The sequence below is a fragment of the Silene latifolia genome, chromosome X (assembly GCF_048544455.1).
Source record: "Silene latifolia isolate original U9 population chromosome X, ASM4854445v1, whole genome shotgun sequence".
Lineage (NCBI taxonomy): Eukaryota > Viridiplantae > Streptophyta > Magnoliopsida > Caryophyllales > Caryophyllaceae > Silene > Silene latifolia.
This window is the reverse complement of record NC_133537.1, coordinates 244,100,972-244,118,877: the sequence shown is the minus strand read 5'-3', so window position 1 is coordinate 244,118,877 and position 17,906 is coordinate 244,100,972. Positions and strand designations below refer to the sequence as shown.

Genomic DNA, 17,906 nt, shown 5'->3' with positions numbered 1-17,906 from the left:
CTCTCGATACATAAGTGAAAATTTATTTTTGTGGGGATCTTGTTTGATTCGTCATTAGGAGTACATTAAAAATATCATAACTTTTATAATTTTTGCAAATACATAGCTATAGATATTAACGACTTATCACGCGTTGACAAACATGAAAAAGCAAAGGTGCAAAGTGAAGTTGAATGAAGAGACTATATGCGTAGATTTCTTGTGTGAACCATGTTTTTCAAGGAGTTAAATCTATTCAACGGAAAGCAAGTCGACTCTAATAAGCTACAAAGCGTGGGACTTGATCAATAGGGTATAATAAACTCAATTTTTAGCTTGAAATGAAATGAACCGAGAGTTATAACCAAATATGCTCCGTGGGCACTTGTAATTTAGAAGAGAAGATTATCGAGTAATGCTTTTACGAAACTTGACCTCAATAGCACAACCATGTCGAAGCGAGTTACATGACTCAATGTCCCATAATGTATTTTGCGATTAACAGGAGGAAAAAAAATAGCAGTTTGCTCTTGTCAAGCTAAAAGTTGGGAAATATATCTTGCTATAATTTACAGAAAAATGAGATCAATCAGCAAAAATGAAAGAATAACAAATATGTCAGAGATTGACAGCCTAACATTGAAATGTAAATTTGAAGATTTGTATCAAGAACTCTGGCAGGATTTCAGCAGAAACTTCACCTGTATATTAAGTTTGAAATAACAGGGGAGCTAAAGAGTTGCTGATCTATGAGCAATGTCATAGACAGAGATGCAAATTTCGGCACCAATCAATATTATGATGACCCATTCCAGAAAATCAGACTTTCGGTTCTGTAGAATTTCTTGTAGGAAGCGAATGTTATGCTGTCAAGGAGATAAACCGTCGCTAAATAAATGGCACAAGGTCTTTCTATAGACAATAGTAGGTTGTAACTCTACAATAACTGGATACGGAGTTGAGAAAAATTGGAAGGAAAAAAAACTGTACCTCAACAAATTTCAACTTGAAGTCAAGACTAGCAAATCTCTGAGTCAATTCAAATTCATCTCGAAGGTATTCCCAGATTTGGGCATATTTGGCATCCTTCCAAGCGATATCTGACCTGAAATGGCCAACAACAGAGTACTTTGAACCATGAGTGACAGAACTAAAAGCAATTAACTAAGATTGAGAGGGTAAAAAGCTTTAGCAAAATCATATGGATGATAATCGTTTTGGCAACAAATAATTTCTCATAAACTCGAAACAGTGGTCAATAAAGGGATAGAGCTAGACCCTTATAAACCGTTTCACTAATTACATGTGAGCAATGTTGTCAGGATCGGGATTCTACTTTGAATCGTTCGGGTTCCGTGAGATCGGATCGTAGGATCGTACGATTCTATGATTCTCGCTAGTTTAGGCATGATTGATGGAAGGGATTTCACAAATATGTAAATTAACTATAAAATAACATAAATAAGTTAATTATATAATTATATAAGCCACTATAGTATTTTTGAAGAAAAGAATTGATAATTCAACCGTTAATGTCACCATTGCTAGTGTAACGGAAACTAAGGACTAAAATGTTGAAAGAAAAATGAAAGGGACAATTATAGTCTCGGACAACATACTAATATCAACACTAGTTATCAAAGCTTACTGTTGAAAAAATAGTGACAGGGACAATTGAACGAAGTCTCGGACAACATACTAATTCAACACTAGTCATCAAAGCTTATTTAGGGTTCATGGGTGATGAGTAATGATAGCAGATTGTTGAATGTTAAATTGGGAGTTAGGGTTCGTGGGTATTTGACAAAAGAAATAGAATTAGGAAGTTGGGTTTACCAGTTTAGTTAGGGCTTATTTTTATGTCTTTTACTTTATTTTTCTTATTTTTGTTAGTCAAACGGGTTACATAACTAAGTGGCCACATAAGCCAATGAAAGAAAGGGAATTAAGAGTGTAATAGGCCTTAAAAAGTTGTGAGAACATGTAGCCCATTGGCCCATTACATGAAAATGCATTTATTATAGGCAAAACATAGAATCGTACGATTCTACAACGATTCTACGATTCTGACCGATTCTACCCCATAACGATCCTATGAGCAATTTGGATCTTTTATCTATTTTTGGATCGTACGATTCTACGATCCGGATCGCGATTTTAACAACAATGCATGTGAGGAAAACATAATAAAATAATGGACCCGTCCCAAAAAAAAATTGCACGTCCCGTCTCTTTTGGGTTTTCCTAGAAGGGCTAAACAACATTTCCAAAAGAAGAATACATCACATATATGAGAATTCCATGCCAACCAGAGACACCATAACATACACATAAAAGCACATTACCACAGTAACGTGCTGGCAGTTAGTAGTCCGAGTGCTATACAAATTACAAAGTGTATATGTCTCTGTAAGTGTTGAAAGATCCCTACTGAATATACCTTGGTGTTTCTCTCATGCACCAAAGATCTATGTGGCCGCAATTTATGGAAGAACTAAGGCCCTGTTCTTTTGGACTTCTAATTGTTGAACTGAACTGAACTTATAGGAGCTGAACTGAACTTATAGGAGCTGAACTGAACTTATAGAAACTAACTAAACTTTTTTTTTTTTGGAAAATGTAAGCTTCGTCATTAATATCATAAAATGTCCCTTACATCACATAGTATCTCAATACAAATTTCAACTCATTACACAAATAGCTAATGACTACTTATGTAATTAACCCAATTCATAACCCTGCCATTCCTGCAAGGCACCTCGTACTGATTGAGTCTCATCTTCACTTCACGTTTAAACTAACTAAACTTATAAGAGTTGAACTAAACTTATATGAGCCGAACTTATAGAAGTCGAACTGAACTTATAAAAATTTTACGCTTTATATATATTAATTTTTTTTACAACTACTACAATACATTACAATAAAAAATAAATTACATATTACATTTTTTTTCTAACCATTTATTTCCATATTATCAACATACTTGTCACTTTCATCTTCATCTTCATTTTCACAGACATCATCGAATCCATCTATTTTTTTTCTAACCATCTATTTTTTTTTAAGAATAATGTATATAGGATAATTTCAATATTGGATTTTTTTTTGCATTGATTTTAATGAAAAAGGTACTATTTTTTTTCAATTCGTCAATATTAAAAAACGGGTATGAATTTATAGTTAATATAAGTTGTATGAACTTGTCTAAACTGAACTTATAGAAACTGAATTAAACTTATAGAGACTGAACTGAACTTATAAGAGATGAACTGAACTGAACTTATAGGAACTGAACTGAACTTATAAGAACTGAACTGAACTTATAGGAACTGAACTGAACTTAAAAAGGCAAATAGAAGTCCAAAAAAACAGGGCCTAAGAGCCTTGATTTGCAAATTTAATCCAGAAGAGCACAACTAATCATCCAATTTTGTAAGATGGCAAACAAAGAAACAAAATAGCAGTATAGCACTTGTCCGAAAAGAATTTGGGGTTTGCTAATAAAAACACTTACTATAAGTCATGTGAATGAGAGGAAGAAAAAAAAAGAATAGAAAATAAAAGAGAAACTAAAGAAAAAGCAAATGGAACCAGAAGAAAGATCACAAGACACTTTATCCACTGTTGGAAATTATCTAATGCTAGAATATTATCACTTAAAACCAGGATAGCAGAATCTGCTTAAACAACCAATTACGCAGTCCAATAGACGTTATATAGAGAAGATAGTATACAAATGTAGTCTGTCTCTACTTAGACCAGGCAGTTCTGCATAATTCATATTCCGAGTCTTAAAAAAAACCGGAAGTAACTTAAATTCATGCAAAATTTCCGAACATTGTGAGACACAACTAGGGCTTACAGCTTATGAAGAAAATTGTGCATGAATTCTTCAGCATTTTAGATGTATATCGATAATGTCAATCAGAATATCAGATGTGGTTACAAGTGTTGAACACGGGAAGGTCGGGAGTGTAGGACATGTTTTTTTTTTTTTTGTAAAAAAAAAAAAAAAAAAAAAAAAAAAGGTTTATCTACACATTAGGCCTGAAACAATGTCAAACATGTGCCTAAATGTCATTTCAGAAAAGTATCGTGCTTGAGTCGCTTGACATGCAAAATGTCAGGATACGGCGTGTCAAAGTAAATGGCTTAGAGTTATGCATATAGACTCCTAACCACTTGGGAGTAAAGTAGTAAGAGAACACCCGAATCAAGTAGCGTCAATTATATGAAAAGCAAGAATGAAACAACTCATACTTAACCTTTCGAAAAGGCCAAGCTTCAGAATCACATCTGCCAGATTGGAATTTGCCTTTCCAACCAACTGGAAGAGTTTCTTCCTCTTCATATTAAAATTCCCTGTTTTCTCCATAGCACGATTTATGTCTGTGAATTCTGCAACCATTCCATCAACCTACAAGGACAATACTAATTTGAGAAAATGCTAATTTAACCAAAAAAACTACCTTCTCTCCTCTGAAGAAAAAACCTTTGTACCAAAATGATATGAAGTTGGGTAACATAAATTGTCACATGTAAGTGTAGTACTGTCACCATATTGTAGAAAAACAAAAAATGAGTAAAACTACCTCTCTTGCGCCAACAGTAAATAATAGATTAGGATAACCAACCTGACGGACATAATAATCAAGAGCGATACTTTGACCAAGCACGCTACCAATCGTACGAATGCCATCAGTGTCCAAGTACTGTAGTATTATGTGATCAAGGCCAGCTTGCATCCATGTACTTGAAGCTGGCTGCTCTCTTACTTCGAATTCTACAAAGAAAAAGGAGAAGCAATCAGCAATGGCATAGGCGAATAGTAGACAAAGGATTACCAGACATAAATATGAAGAAATGGAAAAGTCAATTACATCCCTAAGAAGAGGCTCATAACAGTCACAAGGTTGTGTCTGACTAATTTTGAATGGCAACCATCAGCACGTAGTACTATGTTCTTGCCCAAAAATTATATCCTCAAACTGATGTTCAAAAATAAATTTATAGCACGAAGTTGGAAGTTGGCACAACTACGCAGACATACCAACATCCTGCCTAGGATCTCAAAAGTATTTTGATGACAGACATACCAACATGCTGCTAAGTTTTCTGATGACAGACTGCAAAGAGAGTAAAAAGCAACAGAAACGTGTAATTTGGATTTGGGTCTTCCTTATAAATCAACATCCTGCCTAGGATCCCATAAGTATTTTTTTCCAGATGAAAAGAAAACGCACTGTCGTAAGTATAATAGGTAAAATCTTGACTAGAAAGTCCCGCTCAAAACTTTCAAGATCCATCTTAACTTCGAAATTCCAAACTACCAAACAATAATGATCAGAACCTCATCCGCAAACTTCAAGGGAAAAAACTAATACCGCAACATTACCCCGACGTCTCAAAAGTTCCATCCTAAGGCAAGTTAAGAGGGAACCTCAAGTACAAAAAAATACAAGGAAATAAAGATTAGGGAAGAAATGAGAATGATAGAAATCTAGTCAAGGGAAGCATCTAAAGGCCAAAAGGCACAGCTACATACAACTTCAGACCAATTAGACATGACATTAAAATTAGAATCTCACCATCCTTTCTCATTTCGGGAAGCAAGCAAGATGCATGTTTCTCCACTATTTTCATGTAGCCATCAACTTCATTATCACGAACATTGAACAAGACTATTGAACCATATTGGAAAACAACCATGTAGCCACAGTCGCTTCCACTTAAGGTAGCACCCAAGCCCTGAAATGAGAATACACTAGTCAAGATAGTGAGCAAAAAAAGACTTTGGTTAATCCTTCTTTTCACGCTTAGTTTCTTATTTCCTATGTTATGATTTGGTGTGTTTATTCTTAAGAGTGTCGTTTTAAACAATTTAATGTGGTTTCGGTGATGTTCTAACTACATTATCGAGTAATTCCCGAATTTCGTACTTGGAAGAATAATCAAGCTAATATGGTGGTTTTGCTGATTTGTGTTGATGTTCTTGATTCTACAACTAAATGGAATGAAATGCAAATCAGGGTAAATCGAAGACGCATTCCCAAGTCACCGTGGAGGTCAAAGAGGTCGGAACTTGATGTGGGTTAATTCACACGAAAGGAACTCTAGTGCCAAGCTCGGGGACCAAGAAGACAAAAGTCATAGGCTAAGAGCTAAGGCACGACCAAGGAACGAGAGAGGCACAGTCGTGCATCGTGTTCAACATCAGGCACAATAGAGGCACGGGTATGCCTTATTTATTTCGCTTTTGTTAGGCGATTTATTCCGACAGCTATTTATTTGTTTCCCTGATTAATTCTAGTTGTTAGTTAGTATAAATATCTAGTTTTAGCTATCATTGGAGAAATAATAAATTTCACACTTTTAGAAAACCGGGGAAGTGGCAAATAAGCCCCATACGTTTGACAATATGTGCATATTAGCCCCATGTCTTTGTATTAGTGCAAATTAACCCCACTAGTTATACTTGATGTGCAATTAGGCCTAATTAAATATTTTTAGGTCAATTTCTCGTCGGAAAATGATTAGTCACCGGAAAGATGAGTAGAATTGAGTTAAATAATTAAAAAAAGGAGAAAATCATGATTTAACTCAATTCTACTCATCTTTCCGGTGACTAATCATTTTCCGGCGAGAAATTGACCTAAAAATATTTAATTAGGCCTAATTGCACATCAAGTATAACTAGTGGGGTTAATTTGCACTAATACAAAGACATGAGGCTAATATGCACATAGTGCCAAACGTATGGGGCTTATTTGCCACTTCCCCGCTTTTAAAACGCATTATCTAGGGATTATGCCAGTCTAATTCCTCTATTCTTAGGGTAAATTATTGAAAACTTTGTTCTAGCAAAACGCAGCTTAAATAAATTACTGACAATTTATTTCACAGCATCATTGTTGACTAATCTGCGTCAATATCAGAATAGGTAACAGGAGTAAAGCTGCACCACATCGTAAGACATAAGTGAAACTACAAATCCTTCCACCAATTCAGCTGGAAACATCTAATAGAAGGCGTTGATATGTCCACGGAAGGTTTAAAGCATGAACAAAATACCATTGGTTTGCAAACTCTTGGAACAAATACAACAAATATGTGCATCCTATCTGGAAAAAATTAAATTCACCAAGTATAAGCATCACCATCAAGATATCATCATTATCATATGTAAGGATAACCCCATTGAACTTCCGTCACAAGTCAGTGTCACCATTAAAGCCATCAGCATGTTTCATCAGTGATTGACATAGACGAGTGTGTCCAAAGAATACAATAATAAAATAAAATAAAAAATTGCAATCTAGTAAACCAAGGGACAGCAGAAAAGCCCGGATAAGAGTATGCAACAAGCCAACAACTTGGAGAAGAGGAAAAAAAACCTCCATTCATTTAACTTGTCCTATTTTAAAGGAACACTATGAACAAAAGAGTAGGATTTTCACTTCGGGGCATGCATTTGAAATCAGGAATAATAGCAGACCAAAATGGGGAAGAGGTCATAAACTCACATTTGGTACAGGCTTAAGATTGCCGAATTTGAGGACGACATAGTTGGTCATCCTAGATGATGGTGGTATAAAATTTGTCCTGTTTTGATCCACCAAACTCTTCAAGTCCACGCTAGAGGAACAAATACAATACAAAAACAAGAAACCAACATTAGCTTCAATTTGATTTCCTATGCGTAAAACATTGAATCCGGCAACAACAGCATAGTCACCTGGTGGATATGAAGAAGGCGCGAACAGGAATATAAGGACGAGGAGAAGAATCGGTATCAGTGGGATGAACAAACGTATTAGTGGAGGCGGAGGCGGAGGAGAAAGAGCGAAGGGTTAAGGAGGTGACGGCGGAGTTGGAGAAGAGTCGTGTATGGGAGAGTGAGAAATGGAGAATTGAGGGTTTGATGGTACAAACGACGATTGATGTCAAGTGTAGTTTCAGAGAACACTTGGCTAATCCCCATAGTTTCGCCATTCACAAACCACGTAGACTTGTACACTTGTAGACTTGTACTTCAATTTCAATCTTCCTTTTTTTTATTTACCTGGCAAACGGGTCAACCGGGTCGGGTTCGGGTCGGGCCGGTTTGGGTCGGGTCATTTCGGGTTTCTCAAATTTTCGGGTTAGTTCGGATCGGGTCAGTTCATTTCGGGTTACAGGTCTATTCGGGTTTGTTGGTCGGGTGTGTTTCGGGTCAAGCGGGTCGGGTTAATTCGGTCGAGCCATTTTCGGGTCAAAGATTAAGAGAAGAGAGACATTTCAAGTCTATTAAGGTCAATTAAAGTTATATTTTGTCGGGTCATTTTCGGGTTGAGTGGTTTCGGATTGGTCATTTCGGGTCGGGTCTGTTACGGGTCCATGAAAGCTCGGGTCATTTTCGGGTCGGGTCGGGTCACTTCGGGCTTCGGGTGTCATTCGGTTTCAGCAATTCGGGTCGATTTCGGGTCTCGGGTCATCCTTTTCGGGTCGGGTCAATCGGATCGGGTTGGTTTTGCCAGGTCTACGTCACTGGTAGGGATGACATGACACTGGGTTTGTAATTTGTACATGTTAGGGTTAAGTTGTGATGGGGCATATTCTGCACCCGCTGACCAAGTCAACATATTGACCAAGGTCAAAGCTAGAAGACAACAAGTCAAAAGAAGAACGGCCTAACCGACAAAGCCTGTCGGCCTGTCACTTGGGTCTCAGCTTGGCAACTAGCCGGCCGAGAGGCATATCCGTGTACTCACATCCAGTCCCCTCGGCATGGAGTCAACCTGGCCTGCCGGCCTGTCATGGGTCCCACGGTCGAGGGTAAGACAATCTTTCCACCCTTACGCCACTTGGCCACTACGTGACAAAAGGTGAAAGTCTATAAATACTCATCATCTCTCATTGAGAAACTAACTGAAAATCGAAGATCAAACTCCCTTATCTCTCTACAATATACTTTGTCAAGTTAACCATACAACTTACCTCTCTAAGTTTACTGACTTGAGCGTCGGAGTGAGTACGCTCGGTACCAAGCCGAGCCCTCAGATTGTTCATCTTTACAGGAAAGAGTGAAAGGAAGAGACAAGCAACGACATCATTCTACAAGCTCAAGTGGTCACAATCCTGCTCCGGAATTACACCCGGAACAATTGGCGCCGTCTGTGGGAATAGATACTAAAAGCTAGTCACCTACATTACAAAAAAAAAAAAAAAAAAAAAAAAAAAAAAACCCATTCAAATGAGCTAAGAAGATGTCAAAGCAACAAGAAATCGTGAGTGAAGGAACCGCATTCTTCCAGGATGACACGTTCCGCACCCGAGATCGGCGATCCCCACCGCCGAGTCACCGACATGGCGTTCGGGATGCCAAAAGAGCCGAACACACCGCCGCCTACCGACCAAATCACTGTCATGGGACATGTGGTCGATGCGGCCAAATTAAAACTATTCCTGGACTCGATGGGTAGCACGCCGACCCCCCGTCACGACGACGGTGACGGCAGCATCCACAGTGACCAGGGCCCATAAAGTGACCCCGAACAACTTGTCCGGAGCGAAACAAGGAGTCGGGCATGCTAGAACGCCAGCGAGAGCCCGTGGTGCCGGTGGCGGACACCGAGTCCTTCCCCCACTCGCGGGAGGACAGCGTCGCCGCGGCAACAACGAGGCCGGCCCGAAGGAATGAACGAAGTCCGACTCACCAAAGTCGGACAACAAGCCCTTCCCGCCGGAGGGAGGTAAGCGGACTAAGGTTGCGAGGAGCCGATCGCCGCGTGTCATTCGACACGTGGTCGACACCCCTCGCACCTATGTCCTCGAGATCCCCGTGCCGACTAAGTGAAGTCGCCGCCCATATCATACAAAGGCGATAGCGACCCGACCGACCATGCCGAGGCTTTCGAGTCGTACATGTCGGTATGGGAGCAGCCTGATGAGGTGTGGTGCCGAGTCTTCCCAACGACCCTGCATGGGATGGCTCAGAGTTGGTACAAGGGGCTACCTAATGGTTCGGTATACTGTTATGCCGACCTGAGAGACAATTTCATAGCCCAGTATGCTTGCAACAAGAGAAGGGCCGTGGTAACATCAGATCTCCTAACTATCCGACAGGGGGAGGATGAGTCCCTCCGAAGCTACGTGAAAAGATTCGACGCTAAGGTTCAGCAGATCCGTGAGCTGAACACCGAACTGGCGGCCTTCGCACTGATGAAAGGCCTCCCGAAAGGCGAGTTCAAAAACGAGCGATCAAGTGCGAAGACCTCAACTTAGACTCCGCTTGAGAAGATGGCCGACCGAGCCGTAAAGGTGGAAGACTATCACAAAACCCGGGTAGGCCACGGTGAAGTGGGCACCCAGAGAGGAAGAGCCGCCAGGACAACATAGATGAAGGTCGCCGTGACGGGAATAGGTCACGGCCCGAGAGATTTAATAGGAAACAAGACACCCGGCGGGCGCCGGGGAGTTCGGGACCATACAACCAGAAGCGGTGCGGTAGTCTCACCCCCCGGTCGCATCTCCGGCCGAGGTCTTTACCCTAAGAAAGAATGATGGACGAGAAATGGGCAAGGCCCCCAAGGCGAGGGGGACGGTGACGCAAGCCGCCTTTGCGATTACCACGGCCACACCGGCCATAAACCGACAACCGTCGACATCTAAGGAACGCCATCGAAGAGCTAATCCGAAAGGGGAGCCTCGGCAAGTATGTAGCCGGAGGCCCAGGAGCAAGCGCCGACGGGGCGAATAGAAAATCGGTTTTCCAACGGATGGGAGTAATCCAGGTTGTCATCGGGGGAAACGAGAACGATGGGTCAGCTAATGGGCACAAACGGCACCTAAATGAGTTATACCAAGCCATCAACTTTGTGCCCAAAACAGCGATCCCCGCTTCCACCATCCCCGATATAACCATTGGAAAGAAGGACTACGAAGGAGTTGTCGCCCCGCACAAATGACCCGCTTGTAATCCACCTGGATATAGCCAACCACTTGGTCAAAAGGTGCCTGATTGACACAGCGCCTACACGAACATCATGTTCGGGAATGCTTTCTTAATCTCGGTCTCAAGATTGGAGACCCGAGCCCCCGCATTAACCCACTATACAGACTTCTCCGGGGCCGCCCGTACCCCTGGGGTCAATCAGACTGCCGGTGATGTTCGGCCAAGCGGATGCGGCTAAAAATGTTTTATCTGAGTTCGTGGTTATCGACGGTTCGTCTGCCTACAATGTTCTCATAGGCCGAGTCACTTTGAGGGAGGCCGATGCGTGATGTCCATCCGGGCCCGACATTGATGTACGTCTCGGACCGGGGAAGCACAAAGCTCGTCTCAAAGGACGAGAAAGATGAAATAGTCAATATCCAAGTGTCTGCCGGGGGTGCAACATGCAATCCCTCAAAGTGGCGAAGAAGTCGGAGAAAGGAAGAGCCCATCCTTGCGGCAGAGGGCGACCCGATGAATACTAATGTTGGCATGGTCGAAGGAGCCGAGACCGAGGAAGTGGAAATTGACCCGGGCGCACCGTAATCGCTTTCGGTGTCGACCTGGAGCCAAAATTCAGAGCCGATCTCCTAGACCTGCGAGGAAGAACAAAGATGTCTTCGCATACTCGGATGCCGAGATGCCGGGCGTGAGCGGGAGGTGATCGTTCACAAGCCGAACGTACTCTCCACCGCTCGGCCGGTCAAGCGAGAAGATGAGGAACTCCTCGGCCGAGAAGGATGAGGCCATCAAAGCTGAAGTAGACAAATTATTAGCGGCGGGCTTTATCATGCCTTGTACTTACCCTGAGTGGCTAGCAAATGTTGTAATGGTGAGGAAATCGTCAGGGGCGTGGAGGATGTGTGTTGATTTTACCAATCTTAATAAAGCGTGCCCTAAAGATTGTTATCCCTTGCCTCAAATAGATAGTTTAATTGACGCCACGGCAGGCTACACTATGCTAAGCCTGCTAGACGCCTTCTCAGGGTATCATCAGGTATTTATGGCCGAGGAAGATATGCCTAAATGCGCATTCATCACCATTCACGGCACATTCATGTATAAAATGATGCCGTTCGGTTTGAAGAACGCTGGCGCAACTTACACTAGGTTGGTGGACAAAGTGTTCCAAAATAAAAAAGGGCGAAACATCGAGGCTTACGTCAACGATGCTATTGTAAAAAGCAAGTCTGACAGCGAGCACTTAACCGATTTGAGCGAGACATTTTGTTCACTAAGGAAATATAAGATGAAGCTTAACCCAAAGAAATGTAACTTCGGTGTCCGGGCCGGCAAGTTCTTCGGCGTGCTTATCAGCGCCAGGGGAATTGATGCCAATCCGGAGAAAGTCAAAGCAATACTAGACCTACCGGAGCCGAGAAATCGAAAAAATGTTATGACGCTAACCGGAAGGATGGCGGCTCTCGCCCGCTTCATCTCTCGGTCGGCCGACAAGAGCACTCCGTTCTTTAAAGTGCTGAAGGGGAATAAAAACTTTAGCTGGGGGGAGGAGCAGAGCACGGCTTTCATGCAACCGAAAGCCCACCTTCTCGACACTACCGACCCCGTCCGGGCCGACGCCGAGGGAGACGCTATATCTATACTTAGCGATTACCTCGGCCACGGTCGATCGTAATCGTCGTCGGGAAGAAAATAAGCAGCAATACCCAATTTACTTTATCAGCCATACACTGCTGGCCGCCGAAAGAAATTACCCACTAATCGAAAAGGCAGCCCTCGCCGTCGTCGTTGCCGCAAGGAAGCTGAAACCCTACTTCGACGCAAATCCCATGACGGTCTTAACCGACCAGCCATTGGAGAAAGCATTAGAAAAATTTGAAAAATCCGGCAGACTTATCAAATGGGCAGTGGAGCTCTCCGGCTTTGGCATTCAGTACAAGCCGAGGCCTTCGATAAAAGGGCAAGCGCTTGCAGACTTCCTGGCCGAGTGCACGTATCAAGAAGAATCACATCCCGGCGTGTGGGAAGTGTATACCGACGGGTCCTCCACGGCGAACAGCTCAGGAGCCGGCATCCTTATCATCAGCCCTAACGGAAACGAGTTTGAGTACGCCTTGAAGTTCACCTTCTCTGCTTCAAATAACGAATCCGAATATGAGGCGGTGATAACTGGAGTCGAGTTAGCTAGAGCTGCCGGGGCGGAGCATATTGTGTTGAAAACAGACTCGCTCTTAGTGACTAATCAAATCCGAGGAGAGTATGAGACTCGAGACGATGGGATGGTAAGGTACCTGGAGAGGGTAAAAGCTGACACCTCAAAATTGAAATCTTTCCAAATACAGTGCATCCTCAGGTCTGAGAACAACCGAGCCGACGCTCTCTCAAAACTTGCCAGTTCGAGCATCAAAAATGTCAGTCGAACCGTGCTGGTGGATATCAGAAATGCTAAAAGCATCACTGAGACCGTCGGCATGGTGGGCGACATCGAAGCCGAGACGACGTGGATGGCTCCGATAATGAAATACAAGCTGACAAAAGAGTTGCCGGAGGACCGCAGTCTGTCTCAGAAGATAAGAAGGATCGCTGCAAGGTACTTAGTGTTCGAAAGAGAATTGTACAGAAGGTCCGTAATAAGACCACTCTTGAAATGTGTCGGCCCAGCCGACGCGGAGCTTATACTGACAGAGATTCACGAAGGCATCTGCGGACATCACATGGGGGCGAGAACGCTAGCCCACAAAGCTCTCCGAGCCGGCTACTTCTGGCCTACCATGCTGAAAGATTCCAGGGCAAAAACCAAGAAGTGCAAGAATTGTCAGATGCATGCTCCGGTAATACATACACCTTCCCGAGACCTGCAACCGGTAATTAGTCTCCTACCATTTGCACAGTGGGGGATGGATTTATTAGGACCGTTTCCGACGGCCTCCGGAGGAAGGAAGTACCTGATTGTCGCCGTTGACTACTTCACCAAATGGGTCGAGGCTGTCGCGGTACCTGCCAAAACCACGGCGGCCGTAAGAAAGGTGATTTGGGAGAACATCATAACTCGTTTTGGGTTACCCCAAGTCATTGTATTTGACCACGACCGAGAGTTTTGGAGCGACATGGTGATGAATTTGTTGGAAGAGCTCGGTATCAAATTTGCATACTCCTCCGTCTGCCACCCTCAGAGCATCGGGCGGGCGGAGGCAGCTAACAAAACAATACTGAACGGGTTGAAGAAGAAGGTTGAAGATCTAAAGGGAAGATGGGCTGATTAACTACCCGGCGTCCTGTGGTCCCTTTGAACCACGGAGAAAGAAGCAACAGGGTACAGTCCATTCCACCTAGTCTATGGGTCTGAGGCCGTGCTGCCAATTGAAGCAGCGGTGCCGACATTCAGAACGCAAACCTTTAACCCAGTCGATAATGAAGAAGGCCTGAGAGCCTCCCTAGACCTGGTCGAAGAAAGTCGAGATACGACACGGCTCAACTTGGCAGTATATCAAAACCGAATGAGAAGAGCATACAACCGTAGGGTCCACAAAAGAGACTTAAGAGTAGGAGATCTAGTCCTGATAAAGTCGGACGCAACCAACAAAGGAAACATCCATGGTAAGATGACGGCCAACTGGGAGTGACCCTACAGGGTGGTTGAAGAAATGAGGTCGGGGACATACCGGCTGACAGACATGGAGGGTGTGCCTCTAATGAGCCACTGGAACACAGACAACCTTAGGATATATTTCATATAGTGGCGGAGGTGTCCGAGACCGTTGTGGGCACCCCAACGCGTGATTATATCTAATGAAGAGTGATCCAAGTTTTCCGTCGAAATGCTTGTCCCCTCCGTAGTCGTACCAAAGTAGACGCCACGGCCAAAGCCGGGCAGTCACTAACAATGCAGTTGATACTCGCGAAAGCGACCAACATGCTTAAGAACGTATAAGTACAGATTGAGAAACGCAAATCACCGCTCGGCCAATCCGGAGTGGCGGAGGAAGCGATCAAAATGTCTATAGATACGAATGCGGTCGAGCCGTAACCTCGATTGCCTCGGCCAAAGCCGGGAGTGACGGGGAAACGACCGATATGCTAACATGTTTACAACGGCGGTTGGGAAGCGCAAATCCGACCGCCTCGGCCAAAGCCGGGAGTGGAGGAGGAAGCGACCGACATGCCAACATGTTGCTGAGTAAATTGGGAAACGTGAATCTTGCTACCTCGGCCTGTTCAGGTGCAACAAAGGACACGACCAATATGCTAAAAACGTTTAAGTACAGTTGAGATACGCAATCTAATTGCCTCGGCCAAGCCGAAGGTAAAAACGAAAAAGCGCTCAATATGTTTAAAAACGTAAGAAGACAACTAAATGGAGGATGAGATCAAAGCCTCGGCCAAGCCGAAGGCAGATAAACAAACTTCATTAAAAATGTTTACAAGTGAGACAAAATAAAGTCGACGGCCGTCCCCATAGGGGTAGCCTAAGCTCAACCTACCAAAGTTTAAAAAAAAAGAAGGAACAACAAAAATTACAACATTCAGACTTGAAGCGCCAAAAGGATGGCAGGGAGGAAAGGCTCAAAAGTTGGCCCCGAACAAAATTGTCGTCCGAAAGGTCGTGAGTCCGGTAACGACCGCCCATCTCCCTATGCTTGTTGCGCTTGCCACCGGCCAGCGCAGAGATCACCGTCGGTGGGCGGCCCAGAGGACGACTTGGCAGCTTCGCGTACCCTTGCCCTCTCAGCCTCCTCTCTAGCCTCCTTCACCTTAGCATCATAGGCCGCCTTGGCCGCTGCTTCTTGAGCAGCCTTCGCCGCCTTCGCCTCTGCCGCAGCCTTGGCCTCCTCAGCAGCCGCCTTCTCATCCAGAAGTTTGTCAAAATCTTGCCACGGAAAAGTGCCTTCAGGAAGGAGGGCCTTAATCGCATCCCTTGTAGCATCTTCAGCTTGGTCCCGTGCACGGCACACATTTCAGGGATGATGACGATTTTCAGCATCTCAATATCCTTCTCCCTCTGAGCAAGGATAGCCTTTGTGCCCTTATGTTCCTTCGCCTCGGCCAAATGCAGGGCCTTCCATCTTTCCCTCTGCTCAGCCATGGCCTTGTAACCACCCTCAAGCTTGTTCCTCTCCTCCCGCAGCTTAGCGGCATCAACCAACGCGGACTCAACCTTAGCTCTCTCGGCCAGGACCACCTTCTCAGCGTCCTCCTTAAGCTTTCGCTCAGCGAGGAAGTCCTTCGTGGTGGCCAGGAAGTCCCGCTTCGTCTTCTCGGCCTCCTCCCTAGAAGCGGCAAGCTCAAGCCTAAGCCGTTCGAGCGTAGGGGCAGTTTGAGCCACGAGATTTTCTTGCTCGATAAGATGAGTGCCGACAACTTCAACACACTTCACCAGCCTTTTGGCCAACCTTATGCCGTCTGCCCTGAGCTGAACGAAGGAAGCCTTCTCGGACGAGGAGTCGGCGGCAACATTTTTGTCGCCCGTCTGCACAGGCTGCTTCTCCAATTGTCGCTCGGTGAGAACAACAGCTGGCGACGGCTGATCTATAAAAAACCCAGACAAAGCGTCCATGTCAACATTCATCGACATATCAGAAAGCCTGTCATCAGGAATGCATAAGGAACCTGCTAAATCCGAGCCATGGGTTAGATCCGTACCAGTCCTGGCCTTCTTGGATTGAGGGCCGGCTGACCCCTCCTCTTTCCCTGCCTCGGTAACAGCAGCAGCAACAGGCGTTGTTTCTTTCCTCTTATTTGAAGGAGGAGGACCCTCCAGAACGGTGACGTCCTCGTCAACATTGACGACCACCTTATCCTTTTGGACTACGGGGATTGGAGATCGAGTTGGAGTTGACGTCGTAGCCGCCGCAGACGTTGCTTTTGGTCTCCGGCGCGGCACGTTACCGCCAATCTCTGCTTGAGTCGCCCCCACATCCATTGCCTTCAACGCCTGCTCCATGAGTTCGTGCGGGGCCTGCTTGCGATCACGCGACGCGGCTTTAGGGTGCAGTTCAACGACTCTCCTGTCCTGGTCAAGTCCCAACTTGCTTAGGATGGAGACAGAGAGATCCCGGCCAAATCGATCTGCAAGAAACAAAGCAGGAGTTAAGCGAAAGAAGTAAACCGAGGCTCAAATATCGAAGCATAAAAGCAAAGGAGGGCCTCATACCGACCCCACTCACCCTGGCTGAGGGCCGGTATGAGGCCGACATGGCAAAGCGACTCGTCTTGAAGGACGATCTGCGTCGGAGGCATCCATCCCTTCGGCGTGCCATCCTTCTCAGCCTCGAACATCCTCATTGCCCGCACTTCGCCGTCATTAAGATAAACCTTCTTGGCGTCCATCTTAATCTTATTACGGGAGACATATCTTTCATGCTCCCCCTGACTCTCACACCGTAAATTGACGCGGCGCCGAAGGACCGGGCGGTGGATATCCTCCGGAACCTCGACATATACCCATCGCCCCTTCCGGTCTTTGCAGGATGTCGGCTTGAGACGGTCACGTAACCCGGCTCGGTCGCACGCTGTACCACCCAATGACGCCTTGGGTAGACAAAAATTAAGATGGTGGAGCCGGCGGAAAAGGTTCACCGTTGGGGCCACCCCCTTAAAAAGACAAAACCATACGAAGCCAATAATCGTACTAATGGCCAACGGGTGCAGTTGTGCCACGGCGACATTCATGGCTTTGATTATGGCAGAGACGCGTTCATGAAGAGGAAAACGGAGCCAATACTCCAGATGCCTAATATACACGCCTATACAGCCTTCGGGAGGGAAACAGACTGCCTGATCACCCTCAGGGACAATAATTCTATACCCCCTGCCGAAGTTGTAATGGTCTTCGAAAAGTTCAGGCCCGGAGACACTAGCGAACTTGTTCGTCCAAACGCGATCGGTTTTAATCGAGCAGGCTTCGCCGTGCCACAAGTAATGCGGCCTCTCTGAATCAGATTGGGTCTTTTCCTCCTCATCATCATCAAAATCCTCGAGATATTTCTCGTCG

General features: G+C 44.7%; 1 protein-coding gene across 1 annotated transcript; it reads right to left on the bottom strand.

Annotated features, from left to right (window-relative positions):
- Nucleotides 1-370: 370 nt before the first annotated feature.
- LOC141623876 (protein RETARDED ROOT GROWTH-LIKE-like) lies at nt 371-7,991 on the bottom strand. Its single transcript, XM_074440027.1, has 7 exons — nt 7,718-7,991; nt 7,506-7,617; nt 5,571-5,730; nt 4,617-4,765; nt 4,248-4,399; nt 970-1,084; nt 371-845 (listed from the first exon to the last, which is right to left on the bottom strand). The coding sequence occupies exons 1-7, from the start codon at nt 7,972-7,974 to the stop codon at nt 711-713; spliced, it is 1,080 nt and encodes a 359-aa protein (XP_074296128.1). The 5' UTR covers nt 7,975-7,991; the 3' UTR covers nt 371-710.
- Nucleotides 7,992-17,906: the final 9,915 nt, after the last annotated feature.